Here is a 22,063-nt window from a genome sequence, read left to right as displayed (position 1 = left end):
TTATTTATTTATCAGCACAAATAAAAACACAAATATAACAAAGGCAACAGTAAAAATATTGGGTTTTTGTCGTGATGGTCTCTTGTGACGAGCCGATAGACAGAGAATGGAAGCAGTTAGCTTCCTCCCATATTTGGGCATACCAGGGGTTGTGACACTAAATACATATATACATACATACATACATACATAGCATTCTGTAGCACTTCGATAGCCTTTAACCCTAGATAGAGCCTGCACAGTGCCTGACTCTGTGGAAGACCATCAGCTTGCTAAATCATCATTTGAGGTTATTGAGTACACAATTGGTGTCATAACTGCCCATCAGAGGCATCCAAAACCTGAAGTCTTGGTCAGCCACATAGGATTTGTGTGTTAACAACCTTAACTGTGTGTATCGAAGCAGAAGCAAACCGACAGTGCTTTAAAGCCTTACAACGTTGCCTTTTCAATCTTGACGATTTTAAGACGTGATTTTCTTGGCTTCTCTGTTTTTCATATTCCGAGGTTTTTGTATCTCCTTTTTCTTCTACGGTGTCAAATAATCAGAATAGGCGGCCTGAGAGATTGAGGAATCTAATCAGAGTTTATAAAAACGCAGCAGAAGGGAAGCTTACGCTGTTACGCATCTTTATAATAAACACAAAGTTTTCTCTCGCTGTTCTCCAGAAGTTATTTCAGCCGCATTTGCCTTGGGAAAGAGGAAGGAGGGGAAAATGAATTGTTTCATTGTGTGGGAAGCGACAGCAACTAGATAAAAAAAACGTTTTCTCCTCAAATGCATTGAGACGGGGAAAACAATATCCTGCTCTTTGGACTGCAACACTTGTTAAGGGATAATGGGACGGTTCATTATGGTCTCTCCAAGCACAGGAAACATGTCCTCTCAACAGACGTGCGCTTGGAGGCAGCCCAGCGAAACCCGTCTGCAGAACGACTGAATTCTGCAAATTGAGTGTTTTCAAAAATGAGAGAGGCCTTTGTGAAGGGAGACTCTGTGTGTGTGTGTGTGTGTGTGTGTGTGTGTGTGTCTGTCTGTCTGACAAGGCTGGTACCTCCCACTTCATTTGCAGCAGACTATCAGAGCCGAGGTGGCGCAGTGGTTAAATGCAGCACTGCAGGCTACTTCAGCTGACTGCAGTTCTGCAGTTCGGCTGTTCAAATCTCACCGGCTCAAGGTTGACTCAGCCTTCCATCCTTCCGAGGTGGGTGAAATGAGGACCCGGATTGTTGTTGGGGGCGATATGCTGACTCTGTAAACCGCTTAGAGAGGGCTGAAAGCCCTAGGAAGCGGTATATAAGTCTAACTGCTAACGGCTATTGCTATTGCTATCTTGAATTCAGGAAGCTAAGGGGAGATAACATGGCCCAAGGCAACATTACGAGCTTCTCTTCTTCACTTCAGAGTCACCAAAGAGGCAGAAAATGAAAATGCAGTCAGGATTTTCTAGATTATGGGTTGTTGTTTTTTTAGTCCTGGTAGGGCAGTTCTTGGATTTCCAAATTCTATTGAAGAGCTAACTCCTTGGGAAATGCATAACCTGGGTTTCCTTAACTAGGTTCAGCAGAGGTGTGTAGGAGAAAAACATCTCTAACTCTCCTGCAGAAATAGCAATAGCAGTTAGACTTATATACCGCTTCATGGGGCTTTCAGCCCTCTCTAAGCGGTTTACAGAGCCAGCACATTGCCCCCAACAACAATCCGGGTCCTCATTTCACCCACCTCGGAAGGATGGAAGGCTGAGTCAACCCTGAGCCGGTGAGATTTGAACAGCTGAACTGCAGAACTAGCAGTCAGCTGAAGTAGCCTGCAATGCTGCATTTAACCACTGCGCCACCTCGGCTCTCTGCAGTTAGACTTATATACCGCTTCATAGGGCTTTCAGCCCTCTCTAAGCGGTTTACAGAGTCAGTGTATTGCCCCCAACAACAATCCGGGTCCTCATTTTACCCACCTCGGAAGGATGGAAGGCTGAGTCAACCCTGAGCCGGTGGGATTTGAACCGCCGAACTGCAGAACTGCAGTCAGCTGAAGTAGCCTGCAGTGCTGCATTTAACCACTGCGCCACCTCGGCTTTGAAAGAAATATAACCCCAAATCTGTCCGGAAAGGGTTCCTTGCTGGGTGCAACCCCCCTCCCTCTCCCCGAGATGGGCTGAGGATGTTAAACTATGGTAAGGGAGCCCTTCATGGTGGACCCACCCGAGATGCTGTGGGGTGAACCAGTGGCTTGCTTTTAGAAGAAGCTGGTGTTGTTTTCTGGAGATTATGAGAGGAGCCCCTTCTGCCTTATCTCTTGACCTTGGCTTAAATATCCCTTTGATGTGACAATCCTGGCCTCGCCTGGGCTTTAGCAACGGAGCCGGTCTTCATAATCAAATCCCCTTAAAAGGTTTTGCAGCCGAATGCAGAGTAATCCTGGGGAAAGGACTCGGAACAGCTTTTTTTTAACACATTTTTTACAAGACCGGTGTGCAAAAAGGATCAGCTGCCTTTCGCCCTTTTCAAAGCGGATAAGAAGGCTCCAGGCGGGAAGGAGGAACAGGAGGCCACCAGCGTCAACTCGGAAGGGGAATCCCTGAAAAGGCCTTGGCAAGCAGGTAGGATGCTTCAGTAGAAGACGGCAAGCCAGCAATTAGACAGAAAAACACCTAACTGAGGAACTTGCCAAGCAGAAAACCAGAAGCCACCAAGAGGCGCCAGGCAACAGAATCAACAAGGAGCAAGGCCAACGTCCCTTTCTGGCATTAATGTTGCTGGGGATGTGGGGCAAAGAAAGGTTTGTGCAGTCGGTGTGCGCACAGCGTCCCAAGCATAGATCTTTGTTGTGAAGGAACATGTTTTGTTTTTCATGCAGTTTTGCACACATGGGAACTTTGGGCCACTAGAGGGCAGAATCCGACAAGGAGAAAAATATAAAAAGAGCAAATACCCCAAACTTTATTCCAGGCAACCAACAACATCTCCCTTTTTATTTTCAGGTTATCTGATCTCTGCCTGCTAGAATTGGTTTTTTTTCTTCCCACCTGCCCCCATCAAGGGCCAGTTTGGGCCGTCTCAGCTCCACGGAGTTAAAATTATATACTTGCGTGTTTGTTTACTTTGTAAGAGGAGAGATGGACGAGGCTGCATTGGTAAAAAAAAAAGGGAAGATTAGAAAACCTTTTGGATTATATATAAAGGTCAATTTTAAAAAAAAGAACTCAATTAGATAGAGTCAAGTTTTGACTATTAGGGGGAAAATGTTATAGGATATAGTCAAATAAAGAAGGGATAATGATAAATAATTTATATATAGCTATGGGTCAGAGGTGGGTTCCTACCAGTTTGCACCTATTCGGTAGAACCGGTTCGTCAAATCTTCCGGTTAGAAGAGGTTCCACCAGTGGACCCGGAAAGCAGGCCACACCTGCAGAAGAGGTTCCAAAAACTTTTGAAACCCACCACTGGTCCTTGGATATGATTATTCTACACTATCATGCTCCTATTTATAAAACTCAGTGCCTCTGTGAAAGGTAAGGATGACTACTGCGTTTGTGGTGCAATCAGAACATTGCGTGTGTTGAAGTTGTTTTAGCGCAAACCAAAGATGCCTTTTAAAAAACAAGTTGACATCATATTCTTATGCATGCCAGTGCTGTGTGTGCGGTGATTTAAGGTGGTTCTGACAAGTGTCGTCGGCATCTTCATATCCGGTCACGTGGGCAAGCCACTCCCATCCGGTCACATGGGTGGCAAGCCACTCCCACAAAGGAGGCCACACCCACAGAATAGGTTCGAACAATTTTTGAAACCCGCCACTGGTATGGGTACATCATAAGGCAACTGGATGTAAATTGCAAACAGTGTTTTGAAAAGGAGGATTGGAAAATTTTGTTACTAAATATTATGGATGTTTAACTAGAATAGGATATAAGGACTCAGTACTATTGGAGGGTTTTAGAAATAGTCAATGAAATGCCAGTATGTGGTTACGTATTAAATTTTGGTATATTTTAAGATGAAGGACGTCTAAAACAATGATAAGTCAAATGAAACTGGGGATATGATGATGGTAACCTATATAAACATTGGAGTTAAAATACTTGAGTTAAGTATGAACTATACTTGATGACGGTGGAAGAGATGCACGAAAGCTTTTTGTAACCAACTGAAACACTTTCTACAGTATGTATAAAGAAAGAAGATTTTATGTGTTAAAAAAAAAGATAAAAAAGAAAAGAGAAGGGATCAGGTACCGTTTTTTCCAGCTAGACCAATTTTATTAAAAAGGCAGAAGCTTTGGGGATCTCCTTCCATCAAAAGGGTGGGTTGCAGTATGGTCTACCCTGCTTCCCTGAAAATAAGGCCTTCCCGGATAATAAGCCCAATCGGACTTTTGAACGCATGCACTAAAATAATCCCTCCCCCCCAAATAAGCCCTCCCTGAAAATATTGCAACACAGCAGCAGCCATGAGGGGCCCACGCTCGCTTCCTCCTGCACCTCGAAAATAATAAAACCTCCCCAAAAATAAGGCCAAGCGGTTATTTCAGGGGTCAAGAGAAAATATAAGTGCAATAAATTCAAAATAAGGCTGTGTCTTATTTTTGGGGAAACACAGTAAGAGTCGCTCGGACAGTGAGACTGGAAGCTTATAAATTTAATAACTAAAATAGGTTGAACTGGATAGATTGGCAATGGAGATGCCTCACCAATTATAAGGAAAAACTATCCATTTAACTATTGCAGAATATTAAAGGCCCGTTTTATTTGTGGAGAGCTTTTAATATTTTAATTTGCACGAGGCCTTTAGCTGGTAAATGCGAGATCTGTCGGCCTGCTCCTAGGCTAACATCTGGTACGTCAAGCAAACACATTTTCTCTGGAGCTGGCGAGGAGGCAGCGCTGGGAACGAGCAGGTGAGAGAGCAGCGAAAACCAAACACCCCAGTCGGTCCTTAAGATATTAATCACTTTTGCTAATTTGCGGCGGGGACAAGCACTGATAGCCTACAGTTCTATTTGCAGCCTACCGGGAAGGAAATATTTATTATAGACGGAATGACGGCATTAGTGAAAAACATTACCCCACTTTCAATAAAGGCAAATCCAATCCAATGGACTGCAATTATCTGTCTTTTCAAAGACAAAATTTCCCCCCTTTTTATACACCTGTCAGTTGTCTCTTTTCGAGCGAAATGGTGCCCTCCGTGTAAGCTGAATGTATCCAAATTTTTTATTCCCACCCAATTATTTATTCGGATGTATGAACATACAATATAATTTGCCTGCAATAAATCGGGCATGGGCTACATGTGGGGGGAGTGGGGGGAGATGAGACAAATTTTGATTTCTGGGTTTTTAAGTTCTCTGTTTTGTTAGTTGGAACATATCGCCCTGCTCTAAAACAGATATGAAAGCCATTTTTATTCACTACATAGAATAAGAGTTGGAAGGGACCCTGGAGGTCTTCTAGTCCAACCTCTTGCTTGAGCAGGAGAACTTTTCAGACAAGCCACTGTCCAGTCTCTTCTTAAAAGCCTTCCAGCTGTTTCATCTGCCTTACCACTTTGGAGGGGGTCTAAGGCTTTGGCCCCTCCCTCCCTAAGAGTAGCAGCTTTAAAAATTACCAATAAATAAAATTTAAAATTATTTCTCTTAAAAGATAGTTTTAAAAATTATGTGCCCGGAGCAGCCTCTCTTTTCCGGAGTTTTAGGAATAAAAGGATGCTGGCTCCTTACTGCCTTACTAAATTAAATTCCAGGTCGGAGGTTCAAAGGGGGGGGGGGCAGTGTCTTTGTCTGCTGCTTATGGCCAGGAATTACTCCCACCGGACTGATTATGAGAACGAGCCCCCCTCCCCTTAATTTTGCCCTGTGCCAAGCAGCAGCCTCGATTGCGGGGAGCTTCTGAGAAGCGCTTGGACGCTCCCAAAGCAAAGCCTGCGCGCGTAGAGCCCACGGGATGCCTGCCGCCGCGAAGGTTGTGGGGGCTGGCGCGCTCTAGCCTTCCTCCTCCTCCTCCTCCTCCTTCTTCCTTCCTCCTCCTCTTCTTCCTCCTCTTTCTTCCCTCCTTCTCTTCCTCTTCTTCCTCTTTCTTCCTTCCTCCTCCTCTTTCTTCCCTCCTTTTCCTCTTCTTCCTCTTTCTTCCCTCCTTCTCTTCTTCCTCCTCCTCTTCCTTCCTCCTCCTCTTTCTTCCCTCCTTTTCCTCTTCTTCCTCTTTCTTCCCTCCTTGTCCTCTTCCTCCTCCTCCTCCTCTTCCTTCCTCCTCCTCTTTCTTCCCTCCTTTTCTTCCTCTTTCTTCCCTCCTTCTCCTCTTCCTCCTCCTCCTCCTCTTTCTTCCTTCCTCCTCCTCTTCTTCCTCCTCCTTTCTTCCCTCCTTTTCCTCTTCTTCCTTTCTTCCCTCCTTCTCCTCCTCCTCCTCCTCTTTCTTCCTTCCTCCTCCTCTTCTTCCTCCTCCTCTTTCTTCCCTCCTTTTCCTCTTCTTCCTTTCTTCCCTCCTTCTCCTCCTCCTCCTCCTCTTTCTTCCTTCCTCCTCCTCTTCTTCCTCCTCCTCTTTCTTCCCTCCTTTTCCTCTTCTTCCTTTCTTCCCTCCTTCTCCTCCTCCTCCTCCTCTTTCTTCCTTCCTCCTCCTCTTCTTCCTCCTCCTCTTTCTTCCCTCCTTTTCCTCTTCTTCCTTTCTTCCCTCCTTCTCCTCCTCCTCCTCCTCTTTCTTCCTTCCTCCTCCTCTTCTTCCTCCTCCTCTTTCTTCCCTCCTTTTCCTCTTCTTCCTTTCTTCCCTCCTTCTCCTCCTCCTCCTCCTCTTTCTTCCTTCCTCCTCCTCTTTCTTCCCTCCTTCCCTTCCTCTTCTTCCTCTTTCTTCCTTCCTCCTCCTCTTCCTCCTCCTCTTTCTTCCCTCCTTTTCCTCTTCTTCCTTTCTTCCCTCCTTCTCCTCCTCCTCCTCCTCTTTCTTCCTTCCTCCTCCTCTTCTTCCTCCTCCTCTTTCTTCCCTCCTTTTCCTCTTCTTCCTTTCTTCCCTCCTTCTCCTCCTCCTCCTCCTCTTTCTTCCTTCCTCCTCCTCCTCTTCTTCCTCCTCCTCTTTCTTCCCTCCTTTTCCTCTTCTTCCTTTCTTCCCTCCTTCTCCTCCTCCTCCTCCTCTTTCTTCCTTCCTCCTCCTCTTCTTCCTCCTCCTCTTTCTTCCCTCCTTTTCCTCTTCTTCCTTTCTTCCCTCCTTCTCCTCCTCCTCCTCTTTCTTCCTTCCTCCTCCTCTTCTTCCTCCTCCTCTTTCTTCCCTCCTTTTCCTCTTCTTCCTTTCTTCCCTCCTTCTCCTCCTCCTCCTCCTCTTTCTTCCTTCCTCCTCCTCCTCTTCCTCCTCCTCTTTCTTCCCTCCTTTTCCTCTTCTTCCTTTCTTCCCTCCTTCTCCTCCTCCTCCTCCTCTTTCTTCCTTCCTCCTCCTCTTCTTCCTCCTCCTCTTTCTTCCCTCCTTTTCCTCTTCTTCCTTTCTTCCCTCCTTCTCCTCCTCCTCCTCCTCTTTCTTCCTTCCTCCTCCTCTTCTTCCTCCTCCTCTTTCTTCCCTCCTTTTCCTCTTCTTCCTTTCTTCCCTCCTTCTCCTCCTCCTCCTCCTCTTTCTTCCTTCCTCCTCCTCTTCTTCCTCCTCCTCTTTCTTCCCTCCTTTTCCTCTTCTTCCTTTCTTCCCTCCTTCTCCTCCTCCTCCTCCTCCTTTCTTCCTTCTTCCTCTTTCTTCCTTCCTCCTCCTCTTCCTCCTCCTCTTTCTTCCCTCCTTCTCTTCCTCTTCTTCCTCTTTCTTCCCTCCTTCTCTTCCTCTTTCTTCCCTCCTTCTCCTCTTCCTCCTCCTCCTCCTGCCAGCCAGCCAGCCAGGGAGCGCTGCTGCTGCTACTGCGGCGGGTGGGCGGGCGAGCCTTTCCCACGTGCCAGGGCGGGTCCCGGCCGGCTCCGCCGGATAAAAAGGCGAGGGGCGCGTGGCCCGGGCCGAGCGCGTGGCGCGTCCTCCGGCTGGACCATGTCGTGCGGCTCGGCCAAGAAGCGCGGCTCGGCGGCGGGAGCGGCCGAGGCGGCGGCGGCGGAGGAGGCGCGGGGGATGCTGGCGGGCCCGCGGGGCAACGGCTGCGCCTCGGCGGGGCCGGCGGAGGACGGCGGGGCGGCGGGCGGCGGGGTGGCGCTGAAGCGGAACATCACGCTGCTGAACGGCGTGGCCATCATCGTGGGCACCATCATCGGCTCGGGCATCTTCGTGTCGCCCACCGGGGTGCTGAAGGAGGCCGGCTCGCCGGGGCTGGCGCTGGTGGTGTGGGCGGCGTGCGGCGCCTTCTCCATCGCGGGCGCCCTCTGCTACGCCGAGCTGGGCACCACCATCTCCAAGTCGGGCGGCGACTACGCCTACATGCTGGAGGTCTACGGCTCGCTGCCCGCCTTCCTCAAGCTCTGGATCGAGCTGCTCATCATCCGGCCCTCCTCGCAGTACATCGTGGCCTTCGTCTTCGCCACCTACCTGCTCAAGCCCCTCTTCCCCACCTGCTACGTCCCGCTGGGCGCCACCAAGCTCATCGCCTGCCTCTGCGTGCGTGAGTACACCCGAGCATGGGCAGAGGGCGGAGGGGGGGAGGGAGGGAGGGAGGGAGGGGGAGGCCAGGAGCCCACTTGGTCCCCGGCGGGGTTGGGGGGAATCGCGCGCCTCTTCCCCGTCCGGCTTGCGCAACCGGCTTCCCTCCGGCGTGGGAAGAAGCGGCGCTGACATCAGCTGCCCTGCCCGGGAAGGGGAGGCGCCGCGCCCCGGCCGAGGCTCGCGGGAGTCCGGAAAAGTTTCCCCCAGGCCCCTCCTGAGTCCTGCCCTGCCCTCCCCTGCTCGGTTCCCGGGCTGTGGGGCAAGCGAAGCGGCGCCGAGTCTGCAAAGGCCGGATTTCCGCGGCCTCGGAGCTGCTTGCGATGCCAACTTCGCCGGACCCAAACAAGTGGGGGGGGGTCTTTGCCCGGCTGTCAGTGCCCAGGCTGCAGCGGAGCCTTGCTTGGGGAAATCGCCCCCCCCTCCAGTTCGCCTTTCCATAGTCCAACGTCCCCCCCCTCAAAGGGTTCCAGGAATCGCCCCCCCCCAAATCCCAGCTGTTTGGTTGAGGGTCTCCAAGACCCTGGCATCCCCAGAAAGCCTCCTCCGCCTTTCTGAAAAGGGCTCAGTCTTCCCTCCCCCCGCCTCCTTGGTTGCCCCCCCTGCAAGCTCCCCCCCCCCGTTTCTCCTTCCCCAATGTAGCGCCGTCCCTTTGGCCGCCATGGGTCCGGCCGTCTCTGACGTTTGCAAGCTCTGCGCCGCATCCAGCAGACAATTGGGGTCAACCACATTGTGCTTCGTTGCAGATGGAGGGGAGGTTGGCCGCGCCCCTTCTCCCCCCCACCCCCCACCCCCCGTGGGAGAAAGAGACCCCCGCGCCCTCCTTTGGCCCAGGCGCGCAGATGCTCCCAGTTTGGGCGTTGGATCTGGAGGAGGGGGCTTTGGGTTTTCTCTTCCCAAACCGGAGGGCCGTGTTGTCTTCGGTGGGGGTTGGGCTTCGGGATGGGAAGCCCCTCCCTCTGCAAAGCCCCACCCGCTGCTTGTCCTTCCTCTCCCTTCGAGGAGGGGCTGCGCGTTTGCTCCCACGCGGCTGACTTTCTCCACGTGGGAGAGGAAGCCTTGACTTTCCTTCAGAAAGAAAGAAAGATCCTGGGGTCCTCGCATCGCCCCCCCCCCTCTTAGTGCTCATCTCGTCGAAAGGGGGGTGGGGGCTTCACCGGTGCAGGTGCTTAGTGGAAAACCAGAAGGGTGGGGCACTTCCTCTCCTTCTGCCCCTCCAAACTTCCCTGCATTTATTTGGCCAAACTGCAGTCTCCAAGTTTCCAAATTTGTTTGCAAATTCGGAGAAGTTCCTTTGTATCCATCTGGGCCTCCTTTGTTTATTTCTGTTTGATAACAATTTCTCAAGGTCCCAACCAGGCAGAGAAAACCAGGCTGGGGGGGTGAAGATGTCGAATCCAGAAGTTGCAAGAAAGTAGGCTTCTGCCTGGCGGTTTAGCATTTCTCCCAGGAGATTCTGCGGCTTCTTTCTCTCCTCCCTCTAAAAGGGCTCAAAAGACAGGCGGGCAGGATTGGTGCTGATGCTCAACTGTGGTTTGTTTCAACATAGCTTGCTGAATAATCCAGGATGGGTGTTGGATGTTGCAAGACTTGAGACTAAACCACCGTGGGGGAATCTGCGGAATGTAACTCCGCCAGGGATTCTAAGAGCTTTCTTCTTTTGGATAAGAGTTTTATCATTTTGATCTGTGGGCATCCAGGCTGGCTGAGGATGATGGGATAGCAATCTAGGATGCCGCTAGGACACCTTGCGAGAAGGGAAGTAATACCCCGAGTTTCAGATTGACATTATCTGGTTGAAGTTCTTTGGATCCTCTTCTGTCTGTAGTGAATTGCTCAATGAAATAGAATCTGGGGTGGGAGTTAAAATCCCTGTTTGAGCCTCCTTCCTTCTTTCCTTCCTTCCTTCCTTCCTTCCTTCCTTCCTTCCTTCCTTCCTTCCTTCCCATCTTCCCATCTTCCCTAAGAGTTTGTCTTTTTATTTTCATTTTGTACCCCCCCCTTCCCCTTTCTGATTGTTAGCCGCCCTGAGTCTCTTGGGAATAGGGCGGCATACAAACTGAATAAAATCTAAAATTTATATGCCACCCATTCCTTAGGACACAAAGCGGCTAGCAAAAATCCCCAGCTGTTTTGAAGAAGGACAGAAAGCAAATTTTAACAATCCAAGAAGAACTAAATGGTAAAACAGCATTTGGAAAACCTTTCTGCTTCCCCACAATTTATACCAAATTTACTGATAAGCCAAAATTTGCATGTCTGGCCACACCCCCTTTTATCTGTGCCTGAAACCTGGTGCGGACGTGGCTGAGTGATTAAGTTGCTTCCACCTCTTGTCTATTTTTCTCCTTCCCTAACTGTCTTGAGGACAGAGGAGCTCTCGGAATCGTGCCACGCTTTCGCAGAATTTTCCCTGGTGCAGGGGAGCGCTGGCGGATCGCTCCGGAGAAGAAGTGAACACACAGAAGGGTCTTGGAGGGGAAGGCCCTCCCTTGAGGCATGGGCACATCTGGAGGGCACCAGGTTGAAGAGGGTGCTCCGGGGAAGATCGCCTGGCTTTCTTCCTTTGCTCACTCAACCGATTGATGGATTTCCATCAGTCTTCCGCCTCTTGGCCTCCCGGTGCTTCAGTTCATGGAGGAGGGCCCAGGGCAGCTTTAAAAGATTGTTATAGTCTGTGATTGGCGGACGGGAGAGTGGCAGTTGGAGGCCAGGGCTCCTCAGAGAACAAGGGTGCTGGCCTCAGAGTGGCATTGCCACCGTGCGTAGAAAGGCGGGTTTATTGGTTTGGTTTTAAAATGATGGCACTCTCCCAACTCCGGGAGGAAGTCTTGGTGGCATCAAGGAAGGCTTTACGTCATCAGGGTTGAGGGTTCATCTCTTCCATCACCACCACCCCGTGAAGACAGTGCTTATCTGCTTGCTGCAGCACAGCTGCTCAAAGGATTGCCTTGACGTCTTCTTCGTTTGCCCTGTGTGTTAACAATCAGCCCTCCGAGGAAGGCCAGGCAAGACTCACATGCCACGACTACTCCGATTGTAAGCTTATAGCAGTGGAATCCTGCAAAGCTGGAAGCTCAGCCTTAGCGCTTGATTGGCAGCCAGCTTCCTGTGCCTCTCTTCCTTCTGCGCGCTGAGACGCCTTTTGCAGGAGAGCCGGCTAGAATGGAGGTGCTTCCTCCTCTCCCGAGGTCCTTCCCGCTAACCAGCGTGGCGGGATTGTGAGATTTGGGTTGGAAAAAAGGTGACGGAAGGACACCCCCTGGTTGAATGAAGCCCAGTCTGATTCTGCAGGGCCTCCCCAGGGGGCCTCCTGGAAGGGGTCCCTTGGCTAGAGAGAGAGAGAGAGAGAACCTGGGGTGGGGGGGAAAGAAGGGGCTCCCTTGTTTTATGCCCAGTCGCTTTCTGCAAAACAGGCCGGACTGGGTGACCCTTTAGAGAAATTGTGCGGGTTTCATTGCAAAACTTGAAGGACCCTTGTGCGATCAGGACTGGGCTAATCTCCCCGTGGAGATTCGTACCCTCACCACCCTCCAGACCTTCCGCGCAGCCCTCAGAATCTGGCTATCCCGTCAGGCCTGGGGCTAAAGACTGTAACCCGCCCGAATGGTATGAATGTTGCGTTTTAATTATGTATTGTCTTATATGTAAAAAGTCTGTTTCCCCCCCCCTTTCCTTTTGGATTGTGAGCCGCCCTGAGTCCCCCCCAGGGAAAAGGGTGGCATATAAACAAACCTTCTAATCTAATCTAATCTAAATGCCCACGTGGGCACTGTGCTGATTTATTTCGACAAGGCCTACGGCTGCGGCCCCTCGGAAGATTAAAACCGGGTGGAAACAATGGGGCCACGTATCATGCGACGCACAAAAGGTGGCGATAGACCACGTGGTGCCGGGTCGGTTGCAGCTGCTTCCTCCTCGTCTTCCTCCCGCCAGCGGGAGCCAGTTTCGATTTTGGAGGCGCTGCAGCCGTTTACCCACCTGGCTGGTCGGGGAGGGAGGTGGACAGAAGGGAGGCCTTTGCACGCGCGATTGGGGAGGGGGGGGCGCGTCATGTGCCGTTGCTCAGCAACCACATGGGCTCCCACCTTGCTGCTAGGTTACGACAGAATCCGCAGCAGCCGGTCCTGGCGTTGCCCAGCAACCGTGTGTGCGCACATGACGTGTGGGCTGTTTGTCTCCCACCCACCCACCCACCCCTTTTTTTTTGGGCTGATCGGCTTAGCCGCAGATTTGCAAGGATGGCCTCGGCCCTGGAGATAATTGGCTGATCTCTGATCGGCACGGATGGGCCAATTTCTTGCCTGTTGGGCCAAACCCGGTATTGTTTCCAGGCCAGGTTTGGCCCATGGTCAGCTAGTTGGTGAAGCAGTACCGGCGTAAGATCACGGGGAATTAAGAAACGGGCTGTCAACATTGTGTCCTTGATCTTGTTACTTGGTGCTTAGTAAAGAGTCTTTTTGACTGTCTTGCTGTTGGTTCTTCTGGTACAAAACCTAATTTGTGCAAGCAAAAGCTCCACACACACACACACACACACACACACACGCACACAAACAGTCCCCGCTCGCCCTCTTTTTTCCTGCTCAATGCACCTGGCCAGGTTTGGTTCACTGTGTACTCAGAGTCTCTTCAGGTGATGGGAAAACCAACTCAATCCCTCTGTGTCGGCTTGCTGAGAACATGTTGGGCACCTCAACTGTCCTTTTCCCACCCTGATTTGGGCATCGATAAAAAGACGGGAAGCTTCTGAAACCCCGGGAAGCCCTTTTGAAGTTCTCCGCACGGGTTGGGGGGGGGGGAATCCGTGGGCCGCAGCAGCGCGGCCTCCGCCACCCTCCGCCCCGCAGGCGAGTGTGAATCACAAGTGAGTTGCCAAGAACTGCAGATCAGGCCGATTTTTGTGCCGGAGAAAAGTGAGGCGCCCTGCCAAGAATTCTGGGGACTGCAGTGATTGTAGAAGAGACTTGGTGGAGAGAAATCACGTTTGAATCTTCTGGCCTCTCCGTCGATTGGCCTCACCCCCCATCTTCCTTTGTTTTTACAACCGCACACAATCCGCTGTGCAGTTGTTTTTTCCTGACTGTGCAAGATCTCAACTCACAGCTTGTCTGGCTGTTTCTTCGCCAGGAGCAAAGCAAAAACACATCGCATCCGAAAACCCGAGAGGGGGCTCCCTTTTCTGTCTGAACAGGCGCCATTTGTCGCATCTCACTGTGGACTGGATGTGCCTTGATGTTACAAGACCTTCCAGAAATAATTGTGCCCATATTGCACCTCCTACAATTTACAATCGGGACAATTGGATGGATGGATGGTTGTTTAACCCCAAAAAGCAGAAGTCATTGTTGTTCTCCGCAACTTCCATGCCTGTTAATTTCTCTACTCCAAACTAGTGGTTTCTGCATTATGTGAACTGAGGCTGCATTCTACCGCAACTTTGCACAACACACACACTTCTAAACCATGGCCTGAAAACCCAGGTGCTGGAGTTTTACCCAACATGTCAAATCAAATTAAAAACATTTAATTGTCAAGCGGGACAGAATTGCAACGGTGCATCTGGTTAAGATTACACCAAACGCATCATTTGATCAATGCTAGTTAACCTGGGGTTATTTTTTGCTTGTTGAACGTGGCTCCTTTGGTTAATTTATGGTTCCAGCCTCGTGGAGGACCCAGGAAACCAGTTAATTCAGCGAGCAGGGAAATTCCCTCCCTTCTTTTTTTTTTTTTTTAAATTTTTAAAAAAGATTTTATTGGTTAAAAGAAAATACAACATCCATAACTTGTAAAAAACAATACAACTACATTTCGAGATATTCCCATACTATCAAATCATTATAAACATCAAAGGTTAGATATCTTATTCCTTCCCTCCCTCTTCTCTTCCCTCATTTCTTCTTTTCCATACCCTTTTCTTCCCTCCCCCCCTTACATCCTTCTCCCCTGCCTTCCCTCCTTTCTTTTCTCCTTTCCTCCTTTCCTTCCCTTCTTATAACAGGGTTTCCCTGCTCACTTGTCCCACACGTTGAACAAATCAAAGAGAATGGGAGGCCAGGAGAGAAGGTTTCACAGTTGCCACATAGGGACTTTAAAAACACAACCACTGCCCCAAAAGTGGGTTAAAGTTGGAAAGCTTGGACGCCCCTTGGTGAAAGGGGATAGATGGATTTAGAACTCGAAATAAAATTCTGTTGTAGAAGTTCTTGGAGTGCAGGTAATGGGAAGGTTTTCCTTCAAATGCCTCTTTCTTTCTTTCTCCCTGGCATCTGATGTGTTTTAATCCAGTTTTAATATCCTGGGTGTATCTCCAGCCTGGCAAGTTATTTTCTTTGAAGCGAAAACCCTGGGATTTGGGTTTAGGCTTGAAGGATGATCTTGGACAAGGCTGGGATTTAAAGAAGCTACCTGCAACATGAGGCATGGCTGCTTGCCAGCTCAATGGCTGGTTGGTTCTTTGCAGGCAGACGGTTTGTGGCATTCAAGCCAGAGCAAACAAACACACACACACACAAATAAACATACACACACACACACAGAGAGTTCAGTTTGGTTTCTTCCTCCCACCCTGATTTTTTTTTTAAAAAACTTGTTCTGGAGTGACCGGCCTTCTTGGATTATAATGATTTAGAAATTGGGTCACAGGCACATGGAGACAAAAGGCCTATTTACAGGGACGAAACAGACAAACTGGTTTTTGGGAGGGCAGCTGAAGAAGAGGATGCCAGTCTCTCACCAGCTTGGGGTTGTCCTTGCCAACGCTTTGGTCTCAGTTGGGGTACATTCTTGACCCATTTCTAGTCAACTGAGGGTGGAATTCTCTTGGAAGCTCCTCGCTTTCAGCCCAAGCGAAGTCTCTCCCAAGGGGTGGATTGGCCCTCTTCTAAAGTTTGTCTGAAAAGGTTGGATTCTTAAGACTCCTGATTATTGATTTTTTCTTGAAAAAGAAACATTTGAGGCTGGCAAGAGACACACGTGGGGGTTTGTTTTCCTGTTGTTGCCTGGAGTTGAGATAGACGTAAGAGACTGCCGGGGTGGGTGGGTGGAGGGTTGTTAAAGAAATGACTGGAGGTTTGTTGTTGATATTCATTCTAACACACTCCCCCCCCCCACCCTCCTCCCCGGTCTACGTGGTCTCATCATGTGGTCTAAGCACCATATTTGTTCCCCACCGATAATGGTTATCTTTCACTTCCAGAATCTTGTGAGGCCATTCTGTGAATTCTAGACCTTCTTCCCACATACGGTCAGAAGGTAAAATGGAAAGAATGGCCAGTTGTTGGGCTGGGAGGGCTGGTAAATAAAGAGAAGCCCCCCCCCTTCCAACCTCCTTGTTGGCATGACCCCTCCAGCCCCAGCAGTGTGGCTGCTCCAAGTTTCTTTGATTCTCTCCACAAGCTTCCCTTGCTTGGTCCACCAAGGAGGTTCGGTTGTGGAGAGCATCAGTGACAACTGGAAGTTTAAGGCCGTTGTTCTTGCAGATGATGAAAGGTGTTCCATCCATTGAGTCCAGGAATATTTGGCTTTTCAAATGTCGAGAGCAGTGGTGGGTTTCAAAATTTTTTCGAACCTACTCTGTGGGTGTGACCTCCTTTGTGGGAGTGGCTTGCTGGCCATGTCTTCTCTCTCTCTCTCTCTCTCTCTCTCTCTCTCTCCCCCCTTTCCTTCCTTTTGTCTCTCTGTCCTTTTTCCTTTTTTTCTTTCATCTCTCACTTTTTCTTTCTTTTTTTCTTTCTTCCTTCCTTTCTTTCCCTTTCTCTTTCTCTTTCTCTCTCTGTAGTTTGTAGTTTGTAGTTTATTGGGATTTATATGCCGCCCTTTTCCCTGAGGGGACTCAGGGCGGCTTACAACCACAGGGGGGGGGGGGAGGGGGGGTGCAAGGTCAAAAACAAAACAATATGTGAACAAAGAAAAAATAGTAAAACACAACTTTCATTCAACAATCAAACACTCGGGCGGGTGAATTGGAAGCCTATCCCCAGGCCTGCTGGGAGAGCCAGATCTTGAGGGCTGCGCGGAAGGTCTGGATAGTGGTGAGGGTACGGATCTCCATGGGGAGCTCGTTCCACAGGGTCGGGGCAGCAACAGAAAAGGCTCTCCTCCGTGTGGTCGCCAGTCGGCATTGACTGGCAGATGGGATTCGGAGGAGGCCCAGTCTGTGCGATCTAATTGGTCGATTTAGGGAAGTAATCGGCAGAAGGCGGTCTCTCAAGTACTCAGATCCACTACCATGGAGTGCTTTAAAGGTGGTCATCAGTACCCTGAAGCGCACCCGGAGACCAACAGGTAGCCAGTGCAGCTCGCGGAGGACAGGTGTAACGTGGGCGAACCGCGGTGCGCCCACTATCACTCGCGCGGCTGCATTCTGGACTAGCTGCAGTCGCCGGATGCACTTCAAGGGCAACCCCATGTAGAGCCCATTGCAGTATTCCAGTCTAGAGACCACAAGGGCTCGAGTGACTGTTGTGAGAGCCCCCCGGTCTAGGTAGGGCCGCAACTGGCGGACCAGGCGAACCTGGGCAAATGCCCCCCTGGTCACAGCTGACAGCTGGTGATCAAAAGTCAGCTGTGGGTCCAGGAGGACTCCTAAGTTGCGGACCCTATCTGAGGGGTATAAAATTTGACCCCCCAGCCTAAGCGTTGGTATATTAGCCAAATTCTTGGGGGGGAAGCACAACAGCCACTCGGTCTTGTCCGGGTTGAGTACCAGTTTGTTAGCACTCATCCAGTTCTTAACGGCCTCCAGACCCCGGTTCATCACGTCCACCGCTTCATTGAGTTGGCACGGGGCGGACAGATACAATTGCGTATCGTCCGCATATTGGTGGTATTTTATCCCGTGCCTCCGAATGATCTCGCCCAGCGGTTTCATGTATATGTTAAATAGTAGGGGGGATAAGACCGAACCCTGTGGCACCCCACACGTTAGGGGCCTCAGGGACGATCTCTGCCCCCCGACCAACACCGACTGCGACCTGTCCGAGAGGTAGGAGGAGAACCACCGCAAAACTGTGCCTCCCACTCCCACCTCTCGCAGTCGTCGCAGAAGGATACCATGGTCGATGGTATCGAAAGCCGCTGAGAGGTCAAGGAGAACCAGGATGGACGCATAGCCTCCATCTCTGGCCCTCCAGAGGTCATCGGTCAATGCGACCAAAGCGGTTTCTGTGCTGTAACCAGGTCTGAAGCCGGACTGGAAGGGGTCAAGATAGCTAGCTTCCTCCAAGGCCCGTTGGAGCTGAAAGGCCACCACCTTCTCGACAACCTTCCCGATAAAGGGAAGGTTGGAGACAGGACGAAAGTTGTTTAAAATGGCTGGATCTAACGATGGTTTCTTCAGGAGGGGTCTCACCACCGCCGTTTTAAGTACGGCGGGGAAGTGCCCCTCCCGAAGGGAGGCGGTGACAACCGCCTGGATCCAGCCATGTGTCACCTCCCTGCAGTTGGCAACCAGCCAGGAGGGACACGGGTCCAGAATACAAGTGGAGGCACTTACAGCTCGAATGGCCCTGTCCACATCCCCAGAGGCAACGTCCTGGAACTCAACCCAGAACTGGTGTGGCAAGTGATCCTCCTGTGTCTCAGCTGGATCTACTGCGGTGGAGTCCAAGTCCGATCGAAACCGAGCTACTTTGTCCGCCAAGAATTGAGCATAATCCTCAGCCCTACCCTGCAAGGAGTCTCCCGCTTCCCTCCTATTGAGGAGGGAGCGGGTTATCCTAAACAGGGCGGCTGGGCGTGACTCGGCGGACGCAACCAAGGCTGAAATATATGATCTTTTTGCAGTTCTTAGTGCTCGGACATAGTCCTTGGTGAGGAGTCCCTGTGTGAGTCTGTCTCACATAGTCCCTGTGTGAGTCTGTCTGTCTGTCTCTGTCTCTCTCTCTCTCTCTCTCTCTCTGTGTGTGTGTGTGTGTGTGTGTGTGTGTGTGTGTGTGTGTCAGTGATGGGTTTCAAAAAAAGTTTGGAACCTCTTCTGTAGGTGTGGCCTGCTTTCCGGGTCCACTGGTGGAACCTCTTCTAACCGGTTCGGTAGATTTGACGAACCGGTTCTACCAAACTGGTGCGAACTGGTAGGAACCCACCTCTGGTCGAGAGCTACAAACGAGTGGTGGGTTCTGGCTGGTACGGCCCAGTACGGGTGTATCGGTGGCTGCTGGAATGGTGCTTTGGAGGGCTCACCTGCCCACCCTTGTTTCCTAAATGTATTTAAGCCAACTGGGCCATTTGTTCATGCGTGCGTAGCCTACGGTGCCTGTGCGATGCTCCGCCGAGCAGCTGGAGCATCGCAGGGCGATGGGCGCCGGTGGTGGTTCGTACAGCCCTGTCACAACATACTGGTTGCGATGGGAGCTAGAACCCACCATTGCTACAAACCCACGCAGCCCCACAGCCTCCACTCCGGAGAAGGCCCCACTTCGCCTCGGTTCTTTTATGGGTATTGGAATCTGTGCTTTGGGGAGGGGGCGTTCATAGTCCCAGTTGTCTCGTTGCAATGCTCCCTTGGACCCTCTGGAGATAATGCACAACGACCTCCCATGTTTGCAGAGCCAAAGGGCTAAGATGGGCTTTAATCTTCTTGGGGGGGGGGGGAGAAATTCCTGGAAAGGTTCTAAGTCCCTTGGCTGAACATTCAGTGGGGAATAAGCCCAGTTTGAGCTTCTCGGGTGCCCTGTTAGCTCAAACTGCTCTGGGCTCTTGTGGACTCAAAGGATTAACTCTCCTCCTTGCAAATCTTGAGACTGTCAATATTTGAAAAGAGCCTGAGAGAGAAATGGAGTCTTCCAGCTAAGAAAGCAGAGATTTACAGGGCTAACTAGCAGGAGGCCTCTCTGCTCTTTGCGTAATCCCTGCCTGGGATTATATTTAGCGCCATAGCAGCCCAGGGCCCTGTGACATTTCCAGTTTCCACCTTAGGAGAGGACCTTCTCGGCGGCTGCCACTCTTGGCTGGCGGCCTGAACTCTATAAACACGGGGCGGGGAGGGGAAGAACCGCCAAGGTGGCTGAATGGAGGAGGCGCGGGTGGGTGATGCAACCGCCTGCCTCGGTTGCTTGAGCCTAGGAAGGGAAGGAAGCGGAAGTTGAGTTGACTCGCCTCTTACCAAGAAGAGGAAGCAGCCCTCTCCTTCTCTCCATCCACGTCAGAGAGGATGGAGAATTGCATCAGAAACGTCTTTTCAAGAACCTGCGCAGAGCAGAGAAGGGGATTTGGGAGTTTGACCTTGTCGGGGGTTCGTCCTGGGTGCTTAGCGCGGGGAGTGCCCGGTGTGGGACGCAGAACAACGGCTCATAGGGAGCAGGGCGGGAGAGAAAGCCCAGTTTATTTAAAAAAGCAAATCAATCAATCAGGATGATCCGGTCCTTTCCCCTGCAGCCTTAAAAGGCCGCGTTAGAGACACAGCCAAGGGTAGCAGACCAGATGGAGGGCACAAGGAGCAATCGGGCACATCTGGGGCAAAAGTGTGGAATTGAGCCTTCTCCTCAAAGGCAGAAGCTCACCCAAGTTTGCTTGGACAGAGGAGGTGCCACCAGAATCTTCCACATACAGTACATGTATCAATACACAAAAGGATGCAATCTGTGGTGCTCGCTGAGCTTGGCGGCTGCCTTGCAGACGTTTCATTACCCTGCTAGATAACACCACCCGGTGCTGCTGAGTGTAGGGTTTCTTCCCTGTTTATCTACAGTGGCTTCCCCTACTTGTATTGGTGAGCTGCAGTTTTCACCTTGGTAGTCCTTCGATTATTGCTTTCTGCCCGAGTGGTTTGTCTAGTATTAATCCCTGCTTATCTCACTATTGGTTGCTGGAGAGGATACGTTTTGGCGTTTTTTGTTTCCTCCTCCTTAACTTCTGAACGGTGTCTGAATGCAGTTTATCTGTTGAAGGCTGGTTTATCTGAATGCCAAGCTTCCAGGAATTCTCCGCATTGCTGGATTTAGCTCGGAGTTTCCTGGTTGAAAGTATGGTAGTCTGTCCACACGTTATGCAATTAAGAAGTTTCCATCACGTCTTCTGCCTTCTGTGGTCAGGGATGCCCTCTGCCAGTCTTCCGCCTCTCTCCCCTACACAGGGGCTACTACAGTCCTTGCCCTACTACGTGTTGTAGATGACTGTTTTTTTTTTTCATCTGGGGCTGCTGGGTCTTTCGGCTGACTTAAGAAGTTCCCTTGGGTTGGGTCCCTCCATGATCCCTTGTAGTTCCTTCCTGTGTGCGTGAATTATGATAAGCTGTTAATTACATGGGGAATAATCATATTAAGCGAGCGGGATTACTTGGTGTGAACTTTTGGCCTTCAGCTCCCGAGCCGTTTTCGGAAGAGGAAAAAAAATGCCCGCAGGTTTACTTACCCGTTGCTTTTTCTGGTGTGTGTTTCTCTCCAGTGTTGCTCACGGCGGTCAACTGCTACAGCGTGAAGGCGGCTACTCGTGTGCAAGATGCCTTCGCCGCCGCCAAGCTGCTGGCCCTGGCCTTGATCATCACTCTCGGCTTCGTGCAGCTGGGGAAGGGTACGTATCTCCTCTCCGAAGGGTGGGAGTGGGGCAGAAAGTTTGGGATTCATTTTAAGGAGCTGCACAGCCTCCTCGTCCTCCCAGCCAGAAAGTAGGAAAAAAGTCTTCGTGAACAATCAAAGCCTCGTGCCTTCGAGCAGAAGCCTACAAGTTGCCCCCAACTTCTGATCATTTGTTTAGTGACTGCTGGAAATTCCCATGGCACTGGAAAAAGAGGAGCTTATTTTTCACACTTACGACGGTTGAGGAATCCCCACGGGCAGCTGATCCAAATAGCAATAGCAGTGAGACTTATATCCCGCTTCATAGGGCTTTCAGCCCTCTCTAAGCGGTTTACAGAGTCAGCATATCGCCCCCAACAACAATCCGGGTCCTCATTTCACCCACCTCGGAAGGATGGAAGGCTGAGTCAACCTTGAGCCGGTGAGATTTGAACAGCCGAACTGCAGATAACAGTCGGCTGAAGTGGCCTGCAGTACTGCACCCTAACCACTGCGCCATCTTGGCTCAAATTCGGAGGCTTTGGCAACTGGCATGTACTTATGACGGTTGCCGTCATGTAGTCCCCTTTTTCGACCTTCTGAACCAGCGAAGCCCAGAGGGAAGCCGGATTCACTCGGCAGCGTAACAGCTTAACCACTGTGGCAAGAAAGGTCACAAAGTGGGGCAAAACACACTTAAGTGTCTCGTTTAAAGACGGAGGCTTCGGGCTCAGTTCTGATCGGAAGTGGAAGGCTCCCCGTAGTTCTGTTTTCTGTTTGAGCCAAGGTGGCGCAGTGGTTAAATGCAGCACTGCAGGCTACTGCTAGATCAGCAGTTCAGCGGTTCAAATCTCACCGGCTCAGGGTTGACTCAGCCTTCCATCCTTCCGAGGTGGGTAAAATGAGGACCCAGATTGTTGGGGGCAATATGCTGACTCTCTGTAAACCGCTTAGAGAGGGCTGAAAGCCCTATGAAGCGGTATGTAA

The 22,063-nt window shown here is 50.8% G+C and overlaps 1 protein-coding gene across 1 annotated transcript in view; it reads left to right on the top strand.

Moving 5' to 3' along the window:
- Positions 1-7,979: 7,979 nt before the first annotated feature.
- The window catches only part of SLC7A5 (solute carrier family 7 member 5), a 31,894-nt gene continuing 17,810 nt past the window's right edge, over positions 7,980-22,063 (top strand). Inside the window, exons 1-2 of the mRNA XM_032231151.1 lie at positions 7,980-8,541; positions 20,967-21,092. Coding sequence (XP_032087042.1) covers positions 7,980-8,541; positions 20,967-21,092 — 688 coding nt within the window. The remainder of the gene's footprint in view (positions 8,542-20,966; positions 21,093-22,063) is intronic.

The sequence above is a fragment of the Thamnophis elegans genome, chromosome 14, assembly GCF_009769535.1.
Source record: "Thamnophis elegans isolate rThaEle1 chromosome 14, rThaEle1.pri, whole genome shotgun sequence".
In the NCBI taxonomy this organism is placed as follows: domain Eukaryota; kingdom Metazoa; phylum Chordata; class Lepidosauria; order Squamata; family Colubridae; genus Thamnophis; species Thamnophis elegans.
Note: the sequence above shows the minus strand (reverse complement) of the source record. Positions and strands in the feature narration are given on the sequence as shown.